Source organism: Artemia sp. Qi Xiang Cuo, chromosome 4 (genome assembly GCF_049724085.1).
Source record: "Artemia sp. Qi Xiang Cuo chromosome 4, ASM4972408v1, whole genome shotgun sequence".
In the NCBI taxonomy this organism is placed as follows: Eukaryota; Metazoa; Arthropoda; class Branchiopoda; order Anostraca; family Artemiidae; genus Artemia; species Artemia sp. Qi Xiang Cuo.
Window position 1 is genome coordinate 66,769,082 of NC_142797.1, and position 19,942 is coordinate 66,789,023.

The following is a 19,942-nucleotide window of genomic DNA, read 5'->3' on the forward strand; positions in this document are numbered from 1 at the left end:
ATCAGAAATTAAATTTTTAAAAACAAGTGTTTTCAACTGAAAGTAAGGAGCAACATTAAAACAAAATGAACAGAAATTATTACGTGTATGAAAGGGATTGCCCCATCCTAAACACCTGGCTCTTTACGTTAAAGTTTAAATTTTGTCCCAATTCTTTAAGAACGACTTCTAAAACACAAGTGTCGTTTAATTAGAACAATAGGAAGCTTTTTTAAAAGTACTGAAAAACTTTAGCGTAAAGATCGAGGTGTTAAGGAGGGGGCAACCCCCTTCATGCACGTAATAATTTCTGTTCATCTTAGGTTCTAATGTTGCTCCTTACATTCAGTTGAAAAAACATGTTTTTTTCATTTAATAATAATAAGAATCCGAATTAGGCAGCTATTGAAGCAAAACCCTTTATCCCTTTTTCATTCAAAATTGTCTTTAATAACTGGACAAAAAATGGTAAAAAGGTGAAAAACAGGTTCTTAGACTGCCGCATCATCATGACTACAAAAAAAGTGATTGGGCTTCCCATAAAGCTGACATTTTATATACTAACAAAGACAAAAAATCCTTTTCAAACAGTTCGTGGTAAAAAACTGTAAGTAAGGAGCGACCCGGCTCAGTAGTAACCGAAACTCTAAAAAACGGAATTTTGATACCAATAGATGCATCACAAAAATCAGATTTTAATGGTGATTTCAAATATATAAGTTTCATCAAGTTTAGTCCTACGCATCAAAAGTTACGTGCCTGAGAAAATTTGTCTTATTTTCGAAAAAAGGGGGAAACACTCCCTAAAAGTTATAGAACCTTAATGAAAATAACACCATCGATTCAGCGTACCAGAGAACTCTACTGTAGAGGTTTCAAGCTCCTATCTGACAAAAAATGTGGAATTTTGTATTTTTTGCCTGAAGAAAGAACACAGATGCGTGTTTTTTTTTCCCAGGGGTCCTAGAATATCGTGGGAGGGCTCACTCGAACGGAAATTAAAAGTTCTAGTGCACTTTTTAAGCGACCAAAAAAAATGGAGGGAAACTAGGCCCCCTCCCAGGCTCATTTTGTTCCCAAGGTTCTCCGATCAAAATTTTTAGATAGCCATTTTGTTCAACATGATCAAAACATGATAAGTTGATGTATAAAATTACATGCCTGAGAAAATTTGTCAACATGATAAGTTGATGTATAAAGTTACGTGCCTGAGAAAATTTGTCTCATTTTCGAAAAAAGGGGGAAACCCTCCATAAAAGTTATAGAACCTTAATGAAAATAACACCATCCATTCAGCCTACCAGAGAACTCTACTGTAGAGGTTTCAAGCTCCTATCTGACAAAACTGTGGAATTTTGTATTTTTTGCCTGAAGAAAGAACACGGATGCGTGTTTATTTTTTTTTTCCAGGGGTGATCGTATCGACCCAGTGGTCCTAGAATATCGTGAGAGGGATCACTCGAACGAAAATTAAAAGTTGTAGTGCCCTTTTTAAGCGACCAAAAAATGAAGGGCAACTAGGCCCCCTCCCAGGCTCATTTTTTCCCAAGGTTCTCCGATCAAATTTTTTAGATAGCCATTTTGTTCAACATGATCGAAAATATAATAAGTTTGTCTTTTAGGATGACTTAATCCCCCAAAAACCCCGAGGGGAGGGCTGAAAGTTTTGAAATTTAACCAATGTTTACATATAGTGTTGGTTATTGGGAAGTGTACAGACGTTTTCAGGGGCAATTTTTTTGGTAGTGGGGGGACGGGGGATCGGGGTTATGTGGGAGAATCTTTCCATTGAGGAAGTTTTCACAGAGGAAGGGACATTGCTGTGAAGAGGGTGCCGGATTTCCCAGCATTATTTAAAAAAAACGATTAGAAACTAAATAAAAAATAACAAGTTTTAAAAATAAAAGTAAGGAACAACATCAAAACTTAAAACGAACAAAAATTATTACGTATATGAATGGGTTCATCCCCTAGTTAATACCTCGCTCTATAAGCCAAATATTATTTGGTATTTTCATAAGAGCTATTTATTCTAATTAACGGCCTTTGTGATTATGGGGTCATTTTTAAAGAATTTGAAAAAAATTTGAACTTAAGCGTTAAGAGCGAGGTGAACCCCCTAATATACGTATTAAAAATATATGAGTATAGAAGTTCGTTATGTAAGTTAATTCGTAAGTTACGTACATTTATTACTAAAAACGTTCGTAAATATAATCAAACAACTTTCGAGAAAGCCATTTAACCAAATAAAAGTAAAATTAATATACAAATTTTGTTTTAATTATTTATGTACGGTGAGCCAAAATCAAAACCTGCATTAATTCAAAAACCTTCAAAAAATTAAATAGAAAAAAAAGTTTTTTTTATCTGAAAGTAAGGAGTGGCATTAAAACTTAAAACGAAGAGAAATTATTCCGTATATGAAATGGGCTGTCCCCAACTCAACGCCTCGCTCTTTACACCAAAGTTAAACTCTTTCTCACAACTCTATTTCTTAAAACAATAAAAAACTTTAGCGTAAAGAGCGAGGCGTTGAGGAGGGGACAGCCCCTTTCATATATCGAATCATTTCTGTTCGTTTCAAGTTTTAATGTCACTCCTTACTTCCAGTTAAAAAAAAAACTTGTTTTTCTTATTTAATTTTATTCAAAATCGTCTTGTAGCTGGACAAGAAATGATAAAAAGGTGAAAACCAGTTCTAAGACTGCTGCATCATCATGACTACAAAAAAAGTGATTGGGCTTCCCATGAAGCTGAGATTTTATATACTAATAAAGACAGAAAAAAGTGCCCCAATTTGCTGAAGAAACTTGATCTTTGATAATCATAATTCTTGTGTTTTAGTAAAAGCTCATCTAAGTCCATGTTCAGGAATAACTCGGCACAACCAGAACTCACTTTCATTGCATAGAGTTTTCTGTCTTGAGACAAAACAAAATCTAAGGAGGCAAAAATTTCACCGTAACTACTTATCCTGTGATGATTTTATTTGCTCTTATTTTACCACCTATTTGGATCAAATTTGCCAACAAAAGTTGACCTCTGAGTCTGATGCCACAGATTTCTGTGGAAACTGAATCGGGATATACAGGCTTCTGCAGGATTGGGGAATATGATGTAAATAAGTTTATGTATAGCCTAACTACTACTTAGAAAAAAGGTTCTTGATTTAGTTTCGTGATATACCAAATCTACATGAAACAACTTCCTAAGAGAGAATATTAGTTGGTTGAGTGTTTTACCTGTGGGAAAATATTAGCGGCAACTAGTTTAGAACTATAGTGTGTGTTCATCTTGTTTTTTACATTAACTAGTCGAGCAGTTTTTATATTTTTTTCTAAATCAAATGGATCTAATAGAACTTTATTCGTTTTTTCATTTAATCTTTCAAGTTCTTAAGACCCCTGCCTCTTTAATTTAGGGTCAGGAAATGGAAAAAAAAGTCTTGTTAAAGATATAACAAATTGAAAAACTGTCATATATCTTTATTTCTGAGTTAGTAAATGCACTTTTTAACTATATTCCAAATTTACCCACGTCCCAAATTCTTGATTGCGCATCGTCGGCTGAGTAAGATGAAACCTCAAAAAAGATCAGTCAGACCCGTGCGTTGTTATTTTTTTTATTTTTTATAGGTGATTCTGTTACTTCTTTGGAAATTTGGAAATACAATTTTTGAATACCTTAGGGGCAGTCGACTTTTAGTGGATAGCCTTTACGTCTGTGACTTTCATTCTTCTCTTATTTTTTTTCCACTTAAAGGGAAAGAGGACACTTTTAGCCCAATAACCAAAGAATGCTGCAGAGGAAATAAAATTGAAAAGATGAAGTTAGACTTGAAGTCAAATCCCAAATCTAAACATTTTTTTAACAAAAAATACCATATTTTTATTGGAATCGTTGATTTATAACACCCTTTGTAATATTGTTTGGTCCATACTATAAGGCATATGTCAACACTTTATCTCTGGGAATAAGTCGGAAAGTGACAAAGATTTCAAACAGTTTATGGTAAGAAACTGTAAGTAAGAAGCGACTCAGCCCAATAGTTACCGATCTTTAAAAAAACATAATTTTGATAACAATTGATGTTTCAAAAGAACTGGCTTTTTATGCTGATTCCAAACATATAAAATTCATTAAGTTTAATGTTACCAATCAAAATTTTAAAGTCTAAGAAAATTTGCCAGATTTTCAAAAAAAGGGAAGAAATCTCAATGAAAATCACACCTTCAGATTCAACACATCATTGAGTACTTCTGCACAGGTTTCAAGCTCCCGTCTGCAATACAGTTGAAATTTTTGTTTTTTCCCCAAGAAAGATCACGGGTGCCTGTTTATTTGTTGTTTTTTTTTTTTTTAAGGGGCGATTGTATTGGTCCTAGAAAATCTGGAGAGGGCTCATTCGAACGGAAGTCAAAAGTTTTAGTGCCCTTTTTAAGTGACGAAAAATATTGGAGGTTAACTAGTCCTTCTCCCAGCCCATTTTCCCCCAAAAACATCCGATAAAATTTTTCAGACAGCCATTATGTTCCACATAGTTAAAAGGTCCAATACTATGCCTATGGTGTATGACATTACCCCCCACAACGTTGGCTATCGAGATACAAACCAACCTTTTCATGGGGTATGGGGAGAGAAGACTTATTTCTGTATTTTTTATATGGCTATCTACCAGAAGGAACAGTAAGACCTTGTCCAGACTTAGTGTGATGTAAGAATAAGTACCATAGTTGTGTATTATGTTACCCGTGTTAATCCTTTGTTTTCCTTTGGTTTTAAGTATGGCAATATGTTCCGGGTATTTATTGTCTTCAGTATAGTTTTGCTAAAATCTACAACGACGAGTTATAGGGGTATCCTATGTTATTCCCATTGGTTACATATCCCTTCCACATCAATTTTCATGCTCTAATACTTTTAAGTGTCTGTAAGTCCAGAACTTATTAATATCCTTCAATAATAAGCCCGTTTAAGATGGTATATGATACATTTATTGTTAGTCAACATGTCGGAATTATAGCTAGCTAGATATTTTTTTCTGAGTTTGAGTTTTTTTTTTAACCTTTCGTATCCTCTTTTTCCTCTTTTCTTCTTTTTGCTTAGAGATTTTTAAAGAAAAAATTTCCATGTCTCTTACATTGATTGCTAAACTGACCAAGTTTTTTTTTCTTATTTTCACTTTCCTTATAAGAGACAAAAATGTCTCAATCTTGAAGGGAGAAAAGATCAATGCATCTTCATTAAACACAAATCAGAAAAAAACGTAGAACAATAGTTCTAAAAACGATGAACTGAGTTTTCTGGAGTATAGAAATATTGTTACTAATATCTTAACTGTCAAGGAACAGCGTTGGGCTTTGAAGTTTACAAAATATAATCCATAACCATTCATTATATAAGAATAGTATGTTAAGTAATAATCATACTGACTACGCAAATTTAGAAAAGTTTTTAGAAATGCATTAAATAAGTTGCTAAGAAAGACAAAGTGGAATTATTTCGTCCAACATTTCTAAGAGGCTAGTGGAAAGCCTGTTAGAAGGTTAGGACGTAGATCGTCTGATTATGTGGAAATTACTGATGAAACACTTACAGTAATTATTTTTCCAAATTGGTAGCAATGTACAACCCTCTATCGGAGACGTGATACATGAAGGTACTTCCAAGAAATGTTTCGTATCTTTTCTGAGTGATACTAGTTTGTAACTTAGGCAAACCCGCGACCAGGTAGTATACTGATATCGTTAAAAAATTAGACATGGTGCAACTGGTTCTGATCTCGTGTCCCTGAAAATTGTAGTCTATTTTACCATTTATTTTACTTACGCTTATAAAAAATGGTAAATGGTTGGTCAATATATACCAAATCATATTATTGAGTTAGGACTAAAGTGAATACACCATTCGATGCCTTTTTTTATGCTCATTACAAATATAATAAGCATTTCTATCGGAAATGAATTTCAGCCCCCCGTATATATGCCAATTCAGGGTTAGGTTAGGTTGTTGGGTTAGGTTAGGTTAGGTAAAGCCTATATAGGGGGGGGGGGGCTGAAATTCATTTCCGATAGAAATGCTTATTATATTCGTAATCAGCATAAAAAAAGGCGTCGAATGGTGTATTCACTTTATTTGAAACTCAATAATATGATTTGGTATATATTGACCTAATGGCTTTAAAAATGGTACATTTACGGTTTTATTTAAGAAGGCCATGATTGCGCCTTTGTTTCAAGCTGGGGATTGTGATGAATATTGCAACTACAGACAGCATCTTTTTTACCAAAGTTATATGAAATTTTAAGTACTGAATGAAAATTTCATTGTTTTTTTATTTAACACAAAGATACAGCTATTTGAAATGAATAAAAAACATACCCAAAGGATCCATTACTATCCACTGTTTTTATGTTCTCAAAAATACAAATCTTGCCAACGCTCTGTCTGGAATTTCATGTATATTTAGTATATCTAACGGATCCTTGAATCCGGTTCCAAGGCACAATAGCAAGTGGTAGCGCTATTTAATGCACATGAGATCAAGAAATTAGTTATTTGTAGCCGAGCTGGAATGAGCATCACAGACAACATTTCTACTGGAATATTTCAAGGTAAGGGGGAGGATTCAGGCTCACAAATATTTTCCAATGGGTAAGCCAAAGGGAAGGGATATTTCAAGACAAGCGTCATTAGTTTTAGATATATAACAAAATGTATGTTTTTTGCATATTTTTGGCGTTCAAAAGAGGAATAAGGATGCCCAGTCACTCCTCCATCACTAATGGGTACCCAGGATTACAGCCAATCCCCTTTTGCTGATACACACACACACACACACAAAGATACATACATCCATAAACACAAACATGCACCCACACAAACACGCACACACACGCGATCATTTATTTTATTATTGTTATTAAACTTAACCACCTTTACACTAAAGTTTTTTTTTTCTCGATGCTTTAAGGACGACTGCTCAAAAACGAGGGCAAATGGAATGGGCCAAATATAATTTTTCACAATTACTGAAGAACGGAAGAGCTTATTAATATTAATTTGCTTTAAAAAACAAAATGTTCGTTTCGGATGTTTTAAAAAGCAATTAGTAAATTACAAAGCAGCTACCCATTAACTACATTAATTGCTACATAAATATATATATATATATATATATATATATATATATATATATATATATATATATATATATATATATATATATATATATATATATATATATATATATATATATATATATATATATATATAATATATATATATATATATATATATATATATATATATATATATATATATATATATATATATATATATATATATATATATATATATATATATATATATATATATATATATATATATATATATATACAAAGTAAATTACATATTAGTAAATTACAAAGCAGCTACCCATTAACTACATTAATTGCTACATAAATATATATATATATATATATATATATATATATATATATATATATATATATATATATATATATATATATATATATATATATATATATATATATATATATATATATATATATATATATATATATATATATATATATATATATATATATATATATATATATATATATATATATATATATATATATATATATATATATATATATATATATATGGAGAATCTATCAACAAGTATATATATATATATATATATATATACTTGTTGATAGATTTTCCATCACCCATCCTGGAGTAGAACAAAGGTAGATATGAATGGAGTAAGAACAATTCAATGAGTCTATCAGTTCTGTGAGTCAAAAATTAAATTAAAAAAAACAAGTTTTTTTTAACTGAAAGTAAGGAACAACGTTAAAACTTAAAACGAACAGAAATTATTCCGTATAGGAAAGGGCTGTCCCCTCCTCAACGCCTCGCTCTTTACGCTAAAGTTTTTTTTTATTTAAAATAAATATAGTTGTGAGAAAGTCAAACTTTAGCGTAAAAAGCGAGGCGTTGAGGAGGGGACAGTTCCTTTCATATACGGAATAATTTCTGTTCGTTTTAAGTCTTAACGTCGTTCCTTACTTTCAGTTAAAAAAACTTGTTTTTTTTTGTTTAATTTTTGAACGTTTTTGAGCTAATGCGGGTTTTGATTTTGGCTCACCGTACATGAATAATTAAAACAAAATTCGCATGTTAATTTTACTTTTATTTGGTTAAATGGCTTTTCACAACTGCTTGAATATTTCCTGAAGATATCAACATAACACTCTAAACTATTCCTGATATATTGCAGATACCCTTTTTTAACCACCTGGATGTACATAGTGTCTTTGATTTTGTTCAACGTACCAAGAACTAAATCAAAGAACACTGGACTAAGTCAAAGGAATAAATAAAGGAAAATGGACGGGATGTTAAACTAAACCAGAAGACACTATGTGCATCCAGATTATTAAGAGTTCGTATATCTCAGGAATGGCTAACTGTATTAAGTTGAAACTTTCCCCAGAAAGTTTCAACTTAATACCCTTTTACTATTTTTGAGATTCTACAAATTCACCCTTTTTTAAAACCTGGATGCACTAAATTCCTTTTAATTTACTGCAGCACTTGCTCACCATTCAATGAAAATTTCACTTTATACACTTAGCCATTCCTGAGATATCACAAATGCGCTGTTTTGACCATCTAAATACATGTAGTGTGCTTTGATTTAATTCAACATCCCCTTCAAGATTCCCTGAAAGTTTCAACTTAATACCCTTAGTTCTTTCTGAAAAATCGCAAATACGCCCTTCTGATAACCTCCATGTATATAGTGTCTTTTAATTTAGTTTAACATGCCCCCCAACCAGTGGCGCAGTTGAGGGGGGAAGGAATGCAGTTGCCCCTCCCCCCCACTATTTTAGATACAAAATTACTATGTAACTTTAAACTGTTGCTTGTTTTAGTTTTAACTTTGTGCTTTACTTTGAGCAGTTTTTTTTTTTTTTTTAATCCATCCTCGCGCTTAATATGAAAAACGCGAAAAACAGGGGTCCATTAAACTTCCTAATATGTTCCACATTAACATTTATACAAATATACCGCCTTCGAAACCTTATCATCAAGTAAATAAATGAGCCTAGTGAATGGCAAAACTGCGAAAATGTACTATACTTCCTGTTTTGCCAGGTTTGCTCAAGTCAATTGTTTCCCCTGATAGGTAAGGGTATTTTAATTCCTAAAATCCAACAGTTCAATATAAGATTTTCTTGTTTTAAAACTTTCAAAAATGAATATGAATACACCCTCTACATGAGCAAATAGGACAGAAATGAAATCACTGAAAAACAAGGAATCATTGAAAACAAGAATTTTTTTTTCTTGAAAAAAATGAAAAGAAATCATCGAAAAAGAAAATAAGACTTAGTGTTTCTTTTTTATAATAATATTCATTGTGTAGCTACATAGGCCAAATCGGTTGTAGCTTAGTCATAGAAGTTAATAGGGGAAAGGGACAAACTCTAGGAATAATTTTATTTTTTTAATTTTCTACTTCCAATAATTAAATCAAAACTCCAATATAGCTACAAACTCCCTTATTTGTAATTGAAACGCCTAGGGAGCGCTGATAATGTCCTATTCCTTGCGTTTGGGATTCACATACTAACCCATAAGCGTAGAACTGCCTCAATTTACAATACCATGCTGACTTCTTGCTATTTTTGCTTTTTCTAAATATTTCTTTTAACCAGCTCCAAATAAAAATTGACATAGATGTGCTGAGGATTATTGCTGTTATTAGCCGTATTTCACGTAACGCCAGCGCTACTTGTGTGACCATTATTTCTGCATCAGCATGCTGTATCAAATGTCTGCTGCAAGCATAATAAAGATAATTCAAACAAATTATGTATATTTTTCTCACAATTTAGAAATTTTATGCTTACATATAGGCGGTACCAACACAAACTCTTCATCTATTGTTATCAGTTTTAATATGTAGCACTGGGTGACCAGGCTTTGCTTTTTGAAGGAAATTTTAGACAAAAAAACTTCACTGCCCTCCCTCCCCCTTTCGGAAATTTGTATAACCTGATTTACGCAAAAAAAAACTTTTGTGTAATTTTCTAGATTTCATTTCTTTTCAAACAGTTCGTGGTAACGAACTGTAAATAAGGAGCGACCCGGCTCAATGGTAACCAGAACTCTAGAAAACGGGTTTTTGATACCAACAGATATATCAAAAGAATCAGATTTCAATGCTGATTTCAAATATATAACTTTCATCAAGTTTAGTGCTATCCATCAAAAGTTACGCGCCTGAGAAAATTTGACTTACTTTCAAAAAAAAGGGGGAAAGACCCCCTAAAAATTATAGAACCTTAATGACAATCACACCATCATATTCAGCGTATCATAAAAGCCTACTGTCGGGTTTTCAAGCTTTTATCTACAAAAATGTGGAATTTTACATTTTTTGCCAGAAGAAAGATCACGGATGCGTGTTTATTTGTTTTTTGTTTTTTTTTTCCAGGGGTGATCGTATCGACCCAGTGTTCCTAGAATATCATGGGAGGGCTCTTTGGAACGGAAATTAAAAGTTCTAGTTCCCTTTTTAAGTGACCAAAAAAAATGGACGGCAACTAGGCCCCCTCCCACGCTTATTTTTTTCCAAAAGTCACCCGATCAAAATTTTGAGATAGCCATTTTGTTCAACATGGTCGAAAATAGGATAAATATGTATTTTAAGATGCCGTAATCTCCCAAAGCTCCCAGTGGGTGGGCTAATATTTATGAAATTTACCCAATGTTAACATACAGTTTTGGTTTTGGGGAAGCATATAGAAGTTTTCTGGAGGTTTTTTTTCTGGCAGTGGGTGGGACGGGTGGGTCGGTGGTTATGTTGGAGGATCTGTTCATGATGGAAGTTTTCAGGGGGGAAGGGAAATGGCCTTGAAGGGGGCGCCGGAATTGACAGCTTTAGTTTTTGTTGATTGGTACGTATACAACCTTTTTCCGGCCCGTTTGGTTGGGGAGGGGGGGGGGCTCGCGGCGGGGAGTACGCGGGAGAAGCGGTCCGTGGTGGAGGTTTTTTTGGGGTAAGAGACATGTCTGTGAAGGGGGCGCTGGATTTCCGAGCATTAGAAATTAAATCGATCATTAGACGATCAGAAATTAAATAAAAAAAACAAGTTTTTTCAACTGAAATGTAAGAAGGAATATTAGAAATTAAAACAAACGGAAATTATAACGTATGTGAGGGGGTTCTCCCCCAAGTCAATACCTCGCTCTTTACGCTACAGTTTTTTTTAGTGCTTTCAAAAGAGCTATCTATTCTAATTCAACGGCCATTGTGATTCAGGGGTTTGTGAATCAAAATTTTTTTTTACTTTTAACGTATAGAGCGTGGTATTGACTAAGGGAAGAACCCTTTCATATACGTAATAACATATACGTAATAAAAAAACATTAAAAAAACAAGCGATACGGCTCAATAGTAATCGAAACTTTTAAAAACGGAATTTTGATGTCAATAAATGTATCAAAAGAATGTGCTTATAATGCTGATCCTAAATATATAAATTTTATTAAGTTTAGTATTACTCATCAAAGGCTACAGGCCTGAGAAAATTTACTCGATTTTTTAAAGAGGGGGAAAACATCCCCTACAAGTGAAAGAATTTTAATGAAAATCACACCATCAGAATTCAGCGTATCAGAAAACCCTATTACATAGGTTTCAAGCTCATATCTGCAAAAATCTGCAACTTTGTATTTTTTGCCAGAAGAAAAATATACGAATATAGAAGTTAGTTACGTAAGTTAATTTGTAAAGACATCCATTTAGCAAAAGAGAAGTAAAATTTTTATGCAAATAAAAGCTGCATTAACTAAAAAACGATCAGAAATTAAATAAAATAAACAAGCTTTTTAAACTGAAAGTAAGGAGCGACATTAAAACTTAAAACGAACAGAAATAATTCCGTATATGAAAGGGGCGGTCCCCTCCTTAGCGCCTCGCTCTTTACGCTAAAGTTTGACTCTGTCTCACAACTTTATTTTTTAAAACAATAAAAAACTTTACCGTAAAGAGCGAGGCGTTGAGGAGGGGACAGCCCCTTTCATATACGGAATAATTTCTGTTCGTTTTAAGTTTTAATGTCGCTCCTTACTTTCAGTTTAAAAAACTTGTTTTTTTTATGTAATGACACTAAAGGCCCTAAGTCTAGTATACTGTGTCCATGTTTGAGTCGAAACCCAGTATTTATGTACCGGGTTTAGATCTTTAATTAGTCAGCTTTCAATAATGTGCGGGATGATCAGGGGCGGATCCACTATTTTTTTTGATGGAGGGGGGGTGGGCAAAAGAGGTTGATCCAATAAACTTGCGTTATAAGCAAGTTTATTTAACGCAAACTTCGGTTAGTTAATAAATTAAACTACTTTAGGGAGCGCGCGCCTCCCTCGCTCTCCCCCTGGATCTGCCACTGGGGATGATTGCGAATCAGTGTATTTAAATATAAATTGTAGTATTCCAAATAAAATATGATGAACGTGTTGGTATCATTTCTAAAATATTTCAATCAGAAGTTAAAAGGAGAAAAAAAATCTAAATGAAAAGAATGAAAATTTTACCGGTACTTGTATGATCTACGCCCTACTTAATATTCTTAAAACTATCTGAAGATATCAGTACCAACATAAGAGGCTATATTAGTGATAATAGCTACCCAGAGGATGTTAAAAACAACAGTACTTAAAGTTCTTTTGATATCGTATTGTCGTATAAACTCTGACAATTGTTGTTATGACCATGACAATTGTTTACCCTCCAAAAAACGTTTTTTATTCAGTCAGCCTTTGACAATAATACCATTTGACCTATGGCCCTTTCTTCAGGTTATGTCACCGCTTGATGTATATCAATCCGGTTAAATATTAACATTAGGCATGTTGATAAAAGAGAATGGGTTTCTCCCTTCTGAAATGACTAGAAACTCCCTGGAATTTGCAAACAATTCAAAATTCTTAAGTTGCATTTTAAAAGCCAGCCTTATTTCACAAGTCAACCTGTGCAAAATTTCATGTGAAAAACAATAACAATATAAATTATCTTCAAACGTTTAATACTAATTTCGATGGAACATATGCACTATTTAATTCTATCGATAATAAAAGAAAATAAATAATGATATTGATAATCTGTTTTTAAAAGCCTCTTAAAACCATATACAAAAAAGACAAATGCTAAAGAACAATTACACTCCCATGGGCATCCTTCATTTAAATACAAAATTTTCTACTGCTAGTATATAACGGGGAAACCGGGGCTTCGTTTGGAGTTGGCAAGGGGGCAGTTGCCCCCCCCCCAATAATGTGGAGAGAAAATATTATACATTCCAAGCCCTTTGATCATCCAGATTTAAACCTCTCTTGCCCCCCCCCCCAATAAAAAATGCTGGAGAATCATCCCTACGAAGGGGGTTGAAATGAAAGGGGTTGTCCCCTCCTGAACGCCTCGCTCTTTACGCTAAACTTTGACTTTCTCACAACTCTTATTTTTTTTAAACAATAACAAACTTTAGCGTAAAGAGCGAGGCGTTGAGGAGGGGACAGCGCCTTTCATATACGGAATAAGGAGCGACCCGTCTCAATGGTAACCGAGACTCTAAAAAACGGAATTTTGATACCAACAGATACATCAAAAGAATCAGATTTTAATTCTGATTTCAAATATATAAGTTTCAAGTTTAGTTTTACCCATAAAAAGTTAAGCGCCTGAGAAAATTTGGCTGATTTTCGAAAAAAAGGTGAAAGACCTTTTAAAAGCTATGGAACATTAATGAAAATCATACCATCATATTAAGCGTATCAGAGAACCATACTGTAAAGGTTTCAAGCTCCTATCTACAAAAATGTGGAATTTTCCATTTTTTGCCAGAAGAAAGATCACGGAAACGTGTTTATTTGTTTTTTTTTTCAGGGGAAATCGTATTGACCCAGTGGTCCTAGAATATCGTAGGAGGGCTCATTGGAACTGAAATTAAAAGTTCTAGTGCCCTTTTTAAGTGACAAAAAAATGTAGGGTAACTAGGCCCCCTCCCACGCTCATTTTTTCCCAAAGTCACCCAATTAAAACTTTGAGATAACCATTTTGTTCAGCATAGTCGAAAATCAATTAGAAATGTCTTTTAGGATGACTTAATCCACCAGAGTTACCAGGGGAAGGGCTGCAAGTTGTGAACTTTGCCCATTGATTACAAATTGTATTGGTTACTGGGAAGTATACAGACATTTTCAGGAAAGATTTTTCTGGTGGTGGGTGGGGGGGCTGGAGGAGGGGTTACTCGGGAGAATAGATCCGTGAAGGATGTTTCTTTGAGGAAAGGGACATTTTTATGAAGGGGGCGCCGGATTTCCAAGCATTATTTAAAAAACGATCAGAAATCAAATTTAAAAAAACAAGTTTTTTCAACTGAAAGTAAGAAGCAACATTAGAGCTTAAAATTAACAGAAATTATTACGTATATAAGGGGATCACCCCCAAGTCATTACCTCGCTTTTTACGCTACAGTAATTTTTTTGTGCTTTCAAAAGAGCTATCTATTCTAATTAAACGGCCTTTGTGATTCAGAGGTTTGTGAATTAAGCAAAATTTTAACTTTTAACGTAAAGAACTTGGTATTGACTAAAGGGAGAACCCCCTCATATACGTAATAACATATACGTAATAAATAGAAAAACAAGCGATACGGCTCAATAGTAATTGAAACTTTTAAAAATGGAATTTTGATGTCAATAAATGTATCAAGGAATGGGCTTATAACGCTGATTCTAAATATATAAATTTTATTAAGTTTAGTATTACTCATCAAAGGCTACGAGCCTGAGAAAACTTACCTTATTTTGGAAAGAGGGGGGAAACATCCCCTACAAGTGAAAGAATTTTACTGAAAATCACACCTTCAGATTCAGCGTATCAGAAAACCCTATTACTTAGGTTTCAAGCTCATATCTGCAAAATTCTGCAACTTTGTATTTTTTGCCAGAATAAAAATATACGAATATTGAAGTTCCTTACGTAAGTTAATTTGTAAATTACATCAGAACCAAATTTAGAGCCAGCCATTTAGCAAAAGAAAAGTAAAATTTATTTGCAAATTGTGTTTACTTATTCAATGACGGTGAGCGAAAATAAAAGCTGCATTAACTAAAAAACGATCAGAAATTAAATAAAAAAACAAGTTTTTTAAACTGAAGGTAAGGAGCAACATTAAAACTTAAAACGAACAGAAATTATTCCGTATATGAAAGGGACTCTCCCCTCCTGAAGGCCTCGCTCTTTACGCTGAAGTTTGACTTTCTCACAACTCTTATTTTTTTTAAACAATAAAAAACTTCATATGATGCTCGAGAAAGTCTAATCTGGGGAAGTTTAAGGAGTCTTACCCAAAATTTAATGATTTGGGTGTAATTTTTTTCAATTTCATGTTAAACATACGAAAACAACCTTTTAATACTAACATTTGTGTTGTATTCTGTAAGCCAAAAACTGGTTTATAATATTGAAGTTGAAGGGTTTCTAGTTGCTTTGCCGGCTAATCCCCCATAATTCTGATTCGTAATATAGGATAGGTACTATATTAGTATTAAATATATATTTGTGAAGCTTTAATTCACATATTTCTAATGTTAGTGGACTTTTGTATTTTCCAAATAATGCATGTCGTCCTGTCTGTGCCAGTGTTGTATTGTGTATTTTCCATTCTAAGATTTGATAATACTGTGGACATAACCGATTAAAAGGTTATTTACTTATTTTTGAACTTATATAATTTAGACATGACAGAGTTCAGCAAATACATTTCGTTTATATCTTGTTGTTATCATTATGAAGGTCCTTTTTCGAATTATTTTACTTTAACTAGAGTAAAAAATAATAATAATAATAATCTGTATTTAAAAGCCAATTAAAGCCATATACAAAAAGACAAATACTAAAGAAAAATTACACTTCATTTGACATCCTTCCCATCAATACAAAATATCCTACTGCCACAATATAACGGGGAGTCCTAGCCCTCATTAACTCACAAAGCAGCCTATCTTCCCCCTCCTGGATAATTAATCCCCTTAAATGAGAGAGTTGCTTACACCGGAGGAGGAAATGGCCCAACCCATAATCATTTTCCCGACATCTCAAGAAACTAAACCCGGCCTCCGGACCTTCCCTGTTTTTCCTTGCAACCTTAGTATAAATTGGAAGACAATTCGCTCGAATCTGAATCCAAATCCTCAGATGTTTAATGGGCAATCCCAGCTTGAAATAAAAATCCTGACCAAAATTCTCTTTTACTTCTCTATACAAAGTAAGACTCGGAGATTTGTCCACAGCTGATTGCCATAGTTGCACTTCTTGGTCTTCAAGTCTTGCACTAAATTCCTTGAAGAACTTTTCATGATCTTCTGGCCCTTTTCCCTTCTCCCACGAACTTGAAAATCCATTCTCATCTAATATCCTTTTGATTTGTGTTGTCCATGATGTTTTGTTACACTGAAGGGGACGATCTCCATATGCTGCTCGGGCAAGTCTAGTCTGGGGAAGTTCTAGAAGTCTTAACCAAAATTTTCAATTTTCAATTTCAGGTTAAATATACCAAGATCACCTTTTAAAACTAACGTATGTGTTGTATTGTGTAGGCCAAAAACTCGTTTATAATATTGAAATTGAAGGGTTTCTAGTTGCTTTGCTGGCTGATACCCCCATATTTCTGACCCGTATTGTAGGATAGGCATAATTTTAGTATTAAATATATGTTTGTTGAGGCTTAGTTCATTTATTTATGATGTTAGTGTGCTTCTATATTTTCCGAATAATGTATTTCTTCCTTTCTGTGCCATTGTTGTAATATGACTCGTCCATTTTCCATTTTGACAGAGGATGAAACCTAAGTATTTGGCCTTTTCCACCACTTCTAGCATTTTTCCATTCAATAAAAATTGTGGTGCTGATTCCAAGGGTTTTTTTTGCTAAGAATCAAAACTTGGGATTTCGTGACATTCACCTCTAGTTTCTTCTCTTGCAAAAATTTTTCAAGGAGATTCAATAGAGTTTGTAAATCATTATTTGTCTTTGTCAGTAATATAATGTCGTCTGCAAATAGTAGCATTGACATATTCAGATTTCCCAGTCGGAGAGTAGGTGCCCATCTTTGTCGGAAATAAGGAACTATATCACTAATAAAGATAGCAAATAATTTTGGCGAAAGTGTACTTCCTTGGCGCAAGCCCTTTTTCGAGAAATATGGCAGAGATATTCCCTTCCTAACAACTTTTACAAAACTTTTATTCAATGACTACATAGATGATATAATTTGTAAAAAAAAGGGGGCTTGTAGGCCTAGATTTAATAAAACATTCAGCAATAAAACATGATCTACACTATCAAATGCTGATTTCAAATCAATTAGGGCCACATATAATTTTCCTTTACCTTTGCAGTGCTTTTCTACAAGAGCATTAATAACAAAAACTCTATCAGCTGTGGAATAACCTGGTCTGAACCCACCTTGTTCTTCTTGCAAGATTTTTTTCTCTTCTATCCACATTCCCAGTCTTTTATCTATAATTTTTTCTAGAACCTTTCCAGCACTGTTTAGGCGGCTTATTGGTCTATAGTTTTTATGTGTAGTGGGATTACCATTCTTATAAAGTGGGAGAATAAGCGAGGTTTTCCAGGTCATTGGCCACTTCCTCTTTGAAATTACTAGGTTAAATAATGAGACCAAAAAAGGTAAAAGAACAGTCCGAAATGCTTTGAAAATCTTTTTAGGAATTCCATCGGGCCCGGGAGCTGAATCACCTCGTATTTTGTTAAGGGAGTCTTCAATTTCTTCCGGGGTGATTTGGTCGCATAACACGTAATCTTCCTGGTTCAGAGGGAATGATGTTTCTTCACTGTTATCTAGACCTAATGTCTCTTGTAGCTGTATGTTGCTATCCTGGGTATCTTCTTGTAGTAGTTTGAAGTAATCGGGCCAAGTTTCGGGAGCGGGCACCTCTGACTGTCGGTCTTTTAGCCTATCTCTTTTTATGATTTTCCAGAACTCCCTACTGTTATTTTCTCTAAAGCACTTTAAAAGAGTGGCTTTTTCTTTGCTTTTATAATTTTCCTTTTTCCTTTTTATTAATTTTTTGTGCTCTTTAAGTACTAAACGGTAACTTGTTAGTGTCTTGATTTTTGATTCATCATCTGGTGCATTCTTTACATTTTGTAACATTTTATCCAAATTAACGCTACTGAATTCGTCATAAAAACTTTCATTCTTTTTCTCGGCTGATTTTACTGATGCCATTGATTCGCTTAAAATTTGTGAAAACCTATTCGCTATTGTCTCCGGGTCGGCATTTGGTACCTCGGCCTCATACTTCAGATGGTCTATTTCTTTCGCTATGGGGTCATTAATTAATTTCTCATGGACCAGTGCCCATTGTTCATGTGACCAATTGCAATTTATTCAAAGAGGAGGTAAAATTGCTTGCTCCTTTCTCTTCCTCCTTTCCTTATTCACATACCTCTCCTCATTACTCCTCTTAACCGAACAATATTCCCTTCTAGAAATAATATACTCTACTTTAACTAGAAAGTGGTCCGATCCTGTTCGATGTATCACTTTCACATTTAGGGATTCAATTTCAAGCCCAGTGTCAACCAATATATAATCAATCAAACTAAAGCAAGGTCCAGAAACACAAGTGTACTCACCTAAGCTACCATCCTCACCAAAACTCCCATTACCAATTGCCAAACCAGAACCTCCACACAGTGCAGTTTCCTCCCCCATGAGTTAACTCTCCTTTTTCGATCTTCGCTCATTCATGGTATAAAATATATTGAAGGAATAATTCCCGCTACAGGGTCGTCCTCATCATCTGAAACAAAATTCATATTTAGTTCGATTGTTCAGCAGTGTAAGCGTTTAAATCACCTATTAATAACACTGAATCTCCTTTATACCGCGATCTAATAAGAATAATTTCTTCCTCTAATATTGCCCAATTATCCTCTTCACAATATGAACTATTTTCTGGTGAAATATAAACACACCCCAATATAAAACACTTCCCCAAAAAATTCAAACGTAACCATATCAAATTCTCAGACATGCTTGGCAAACGACTTAGCAAACGACTCGTTTCTTTTCCGATTTTGGTTCTTTATTTGGTCTCACATTTCTTCGAACCTGCTTACTATCGTTGCTTGGGGTTATAATCATGTACAGGTCCCTTTTTCCATTCGGCCTATCACTTTTTGCGTGGTTTTCACTAGGAATGTTAGGGTCTAGTACCACAGCCGGCTTTTCTATGATCGTTGTATATGAATCGCTGTTTGAGATGCTTTCAATTTCAGGATCTGAATCACTATCGCTTGACGGGGATCGCATATAAGACCTTCTCGGGATATGTTTTTTTTAAGCTAAAATAAGCTTACCTCATTAATCTTTTAGTTTACGTTATGCATCGGACTAATTAAGATAAGGACTTATAATTAGGCTAATTCAAACAAAAGGGGTGAAGATTTCGTTTGCAGCAATTTATCCATATGAAGGGTTGCATAAAGAATTTTTTCAAAGGGATTTTGCGAAATAATTTTTTTTTTTTTTTTTTTGGTTAGCAAAATTACTTTAAAACCACGCCCAAAGTTTGCTTATATTCAATTTTATTACGTTTTTACGAGTGAAACAATAATTTATGAGGGAGGGGGATCAATCCTTAGGGAGGAGGATCAATCCTTTGGTGAGGCTTTCTTGCTGGTCATTTGGTTGAAACATTCAGATAAGAGCATAGTAATGAAGCAATATATATCAGGTGAAAATAAATTTGTAATTGTTGGACATTAATGAAGCTTCAGCATTTTTAATGGAGTACAATAAATTGTTCATATCAATATCAATAAGTCATTCTTCTTTGAGTC

The 19,942-nt window shown here is 33.8% G+C and overlaps 2 protein-coding genes across 2 annotated transcripts in view; one reads left to right on the forward strand and one right to left on the reverse strand.

Moving 5' to 3' along the window:
• The window catches only part of LOC148953343 (sodium-independent sulfate anion transporter-like), a 183,519-nt gene extending 177,035 nt beyond the window's left edge, over nt 1–6,484 (reverse strand). Inside the window, exon 1 of the mRNA XM_089088496.1 lies at nt 6,364–6,484. Coding sequence (XP_088944622.1) covers nt 6,364–6,376 — 13 coding nt within the window. The 5' untranslated portion in view covers nt 6,377–6,484. The remainder of the gene's footprint in view (nt 1–6,363) is intronic.
• Nucleotides 6,485–6,574: 90 nt separating this feature from the next.
• Nucleotides 6,575–19,942, forward strand: part of LOC148953345 (kynurenine/alpha-aminoadipate aminotransferase, mitochondrial) — a 127,658-nt gene continuing 114,290 nt past the window's right edge. The window contains exon 1 of the mRNA XM_089088499.1: nt 6,575–6,596. The gene's annotated coding sequence lies outside the window, so the exon portion shown is untranslated. The remainder of the gene's footprint in view (nt 6,597–19,942) is intronic.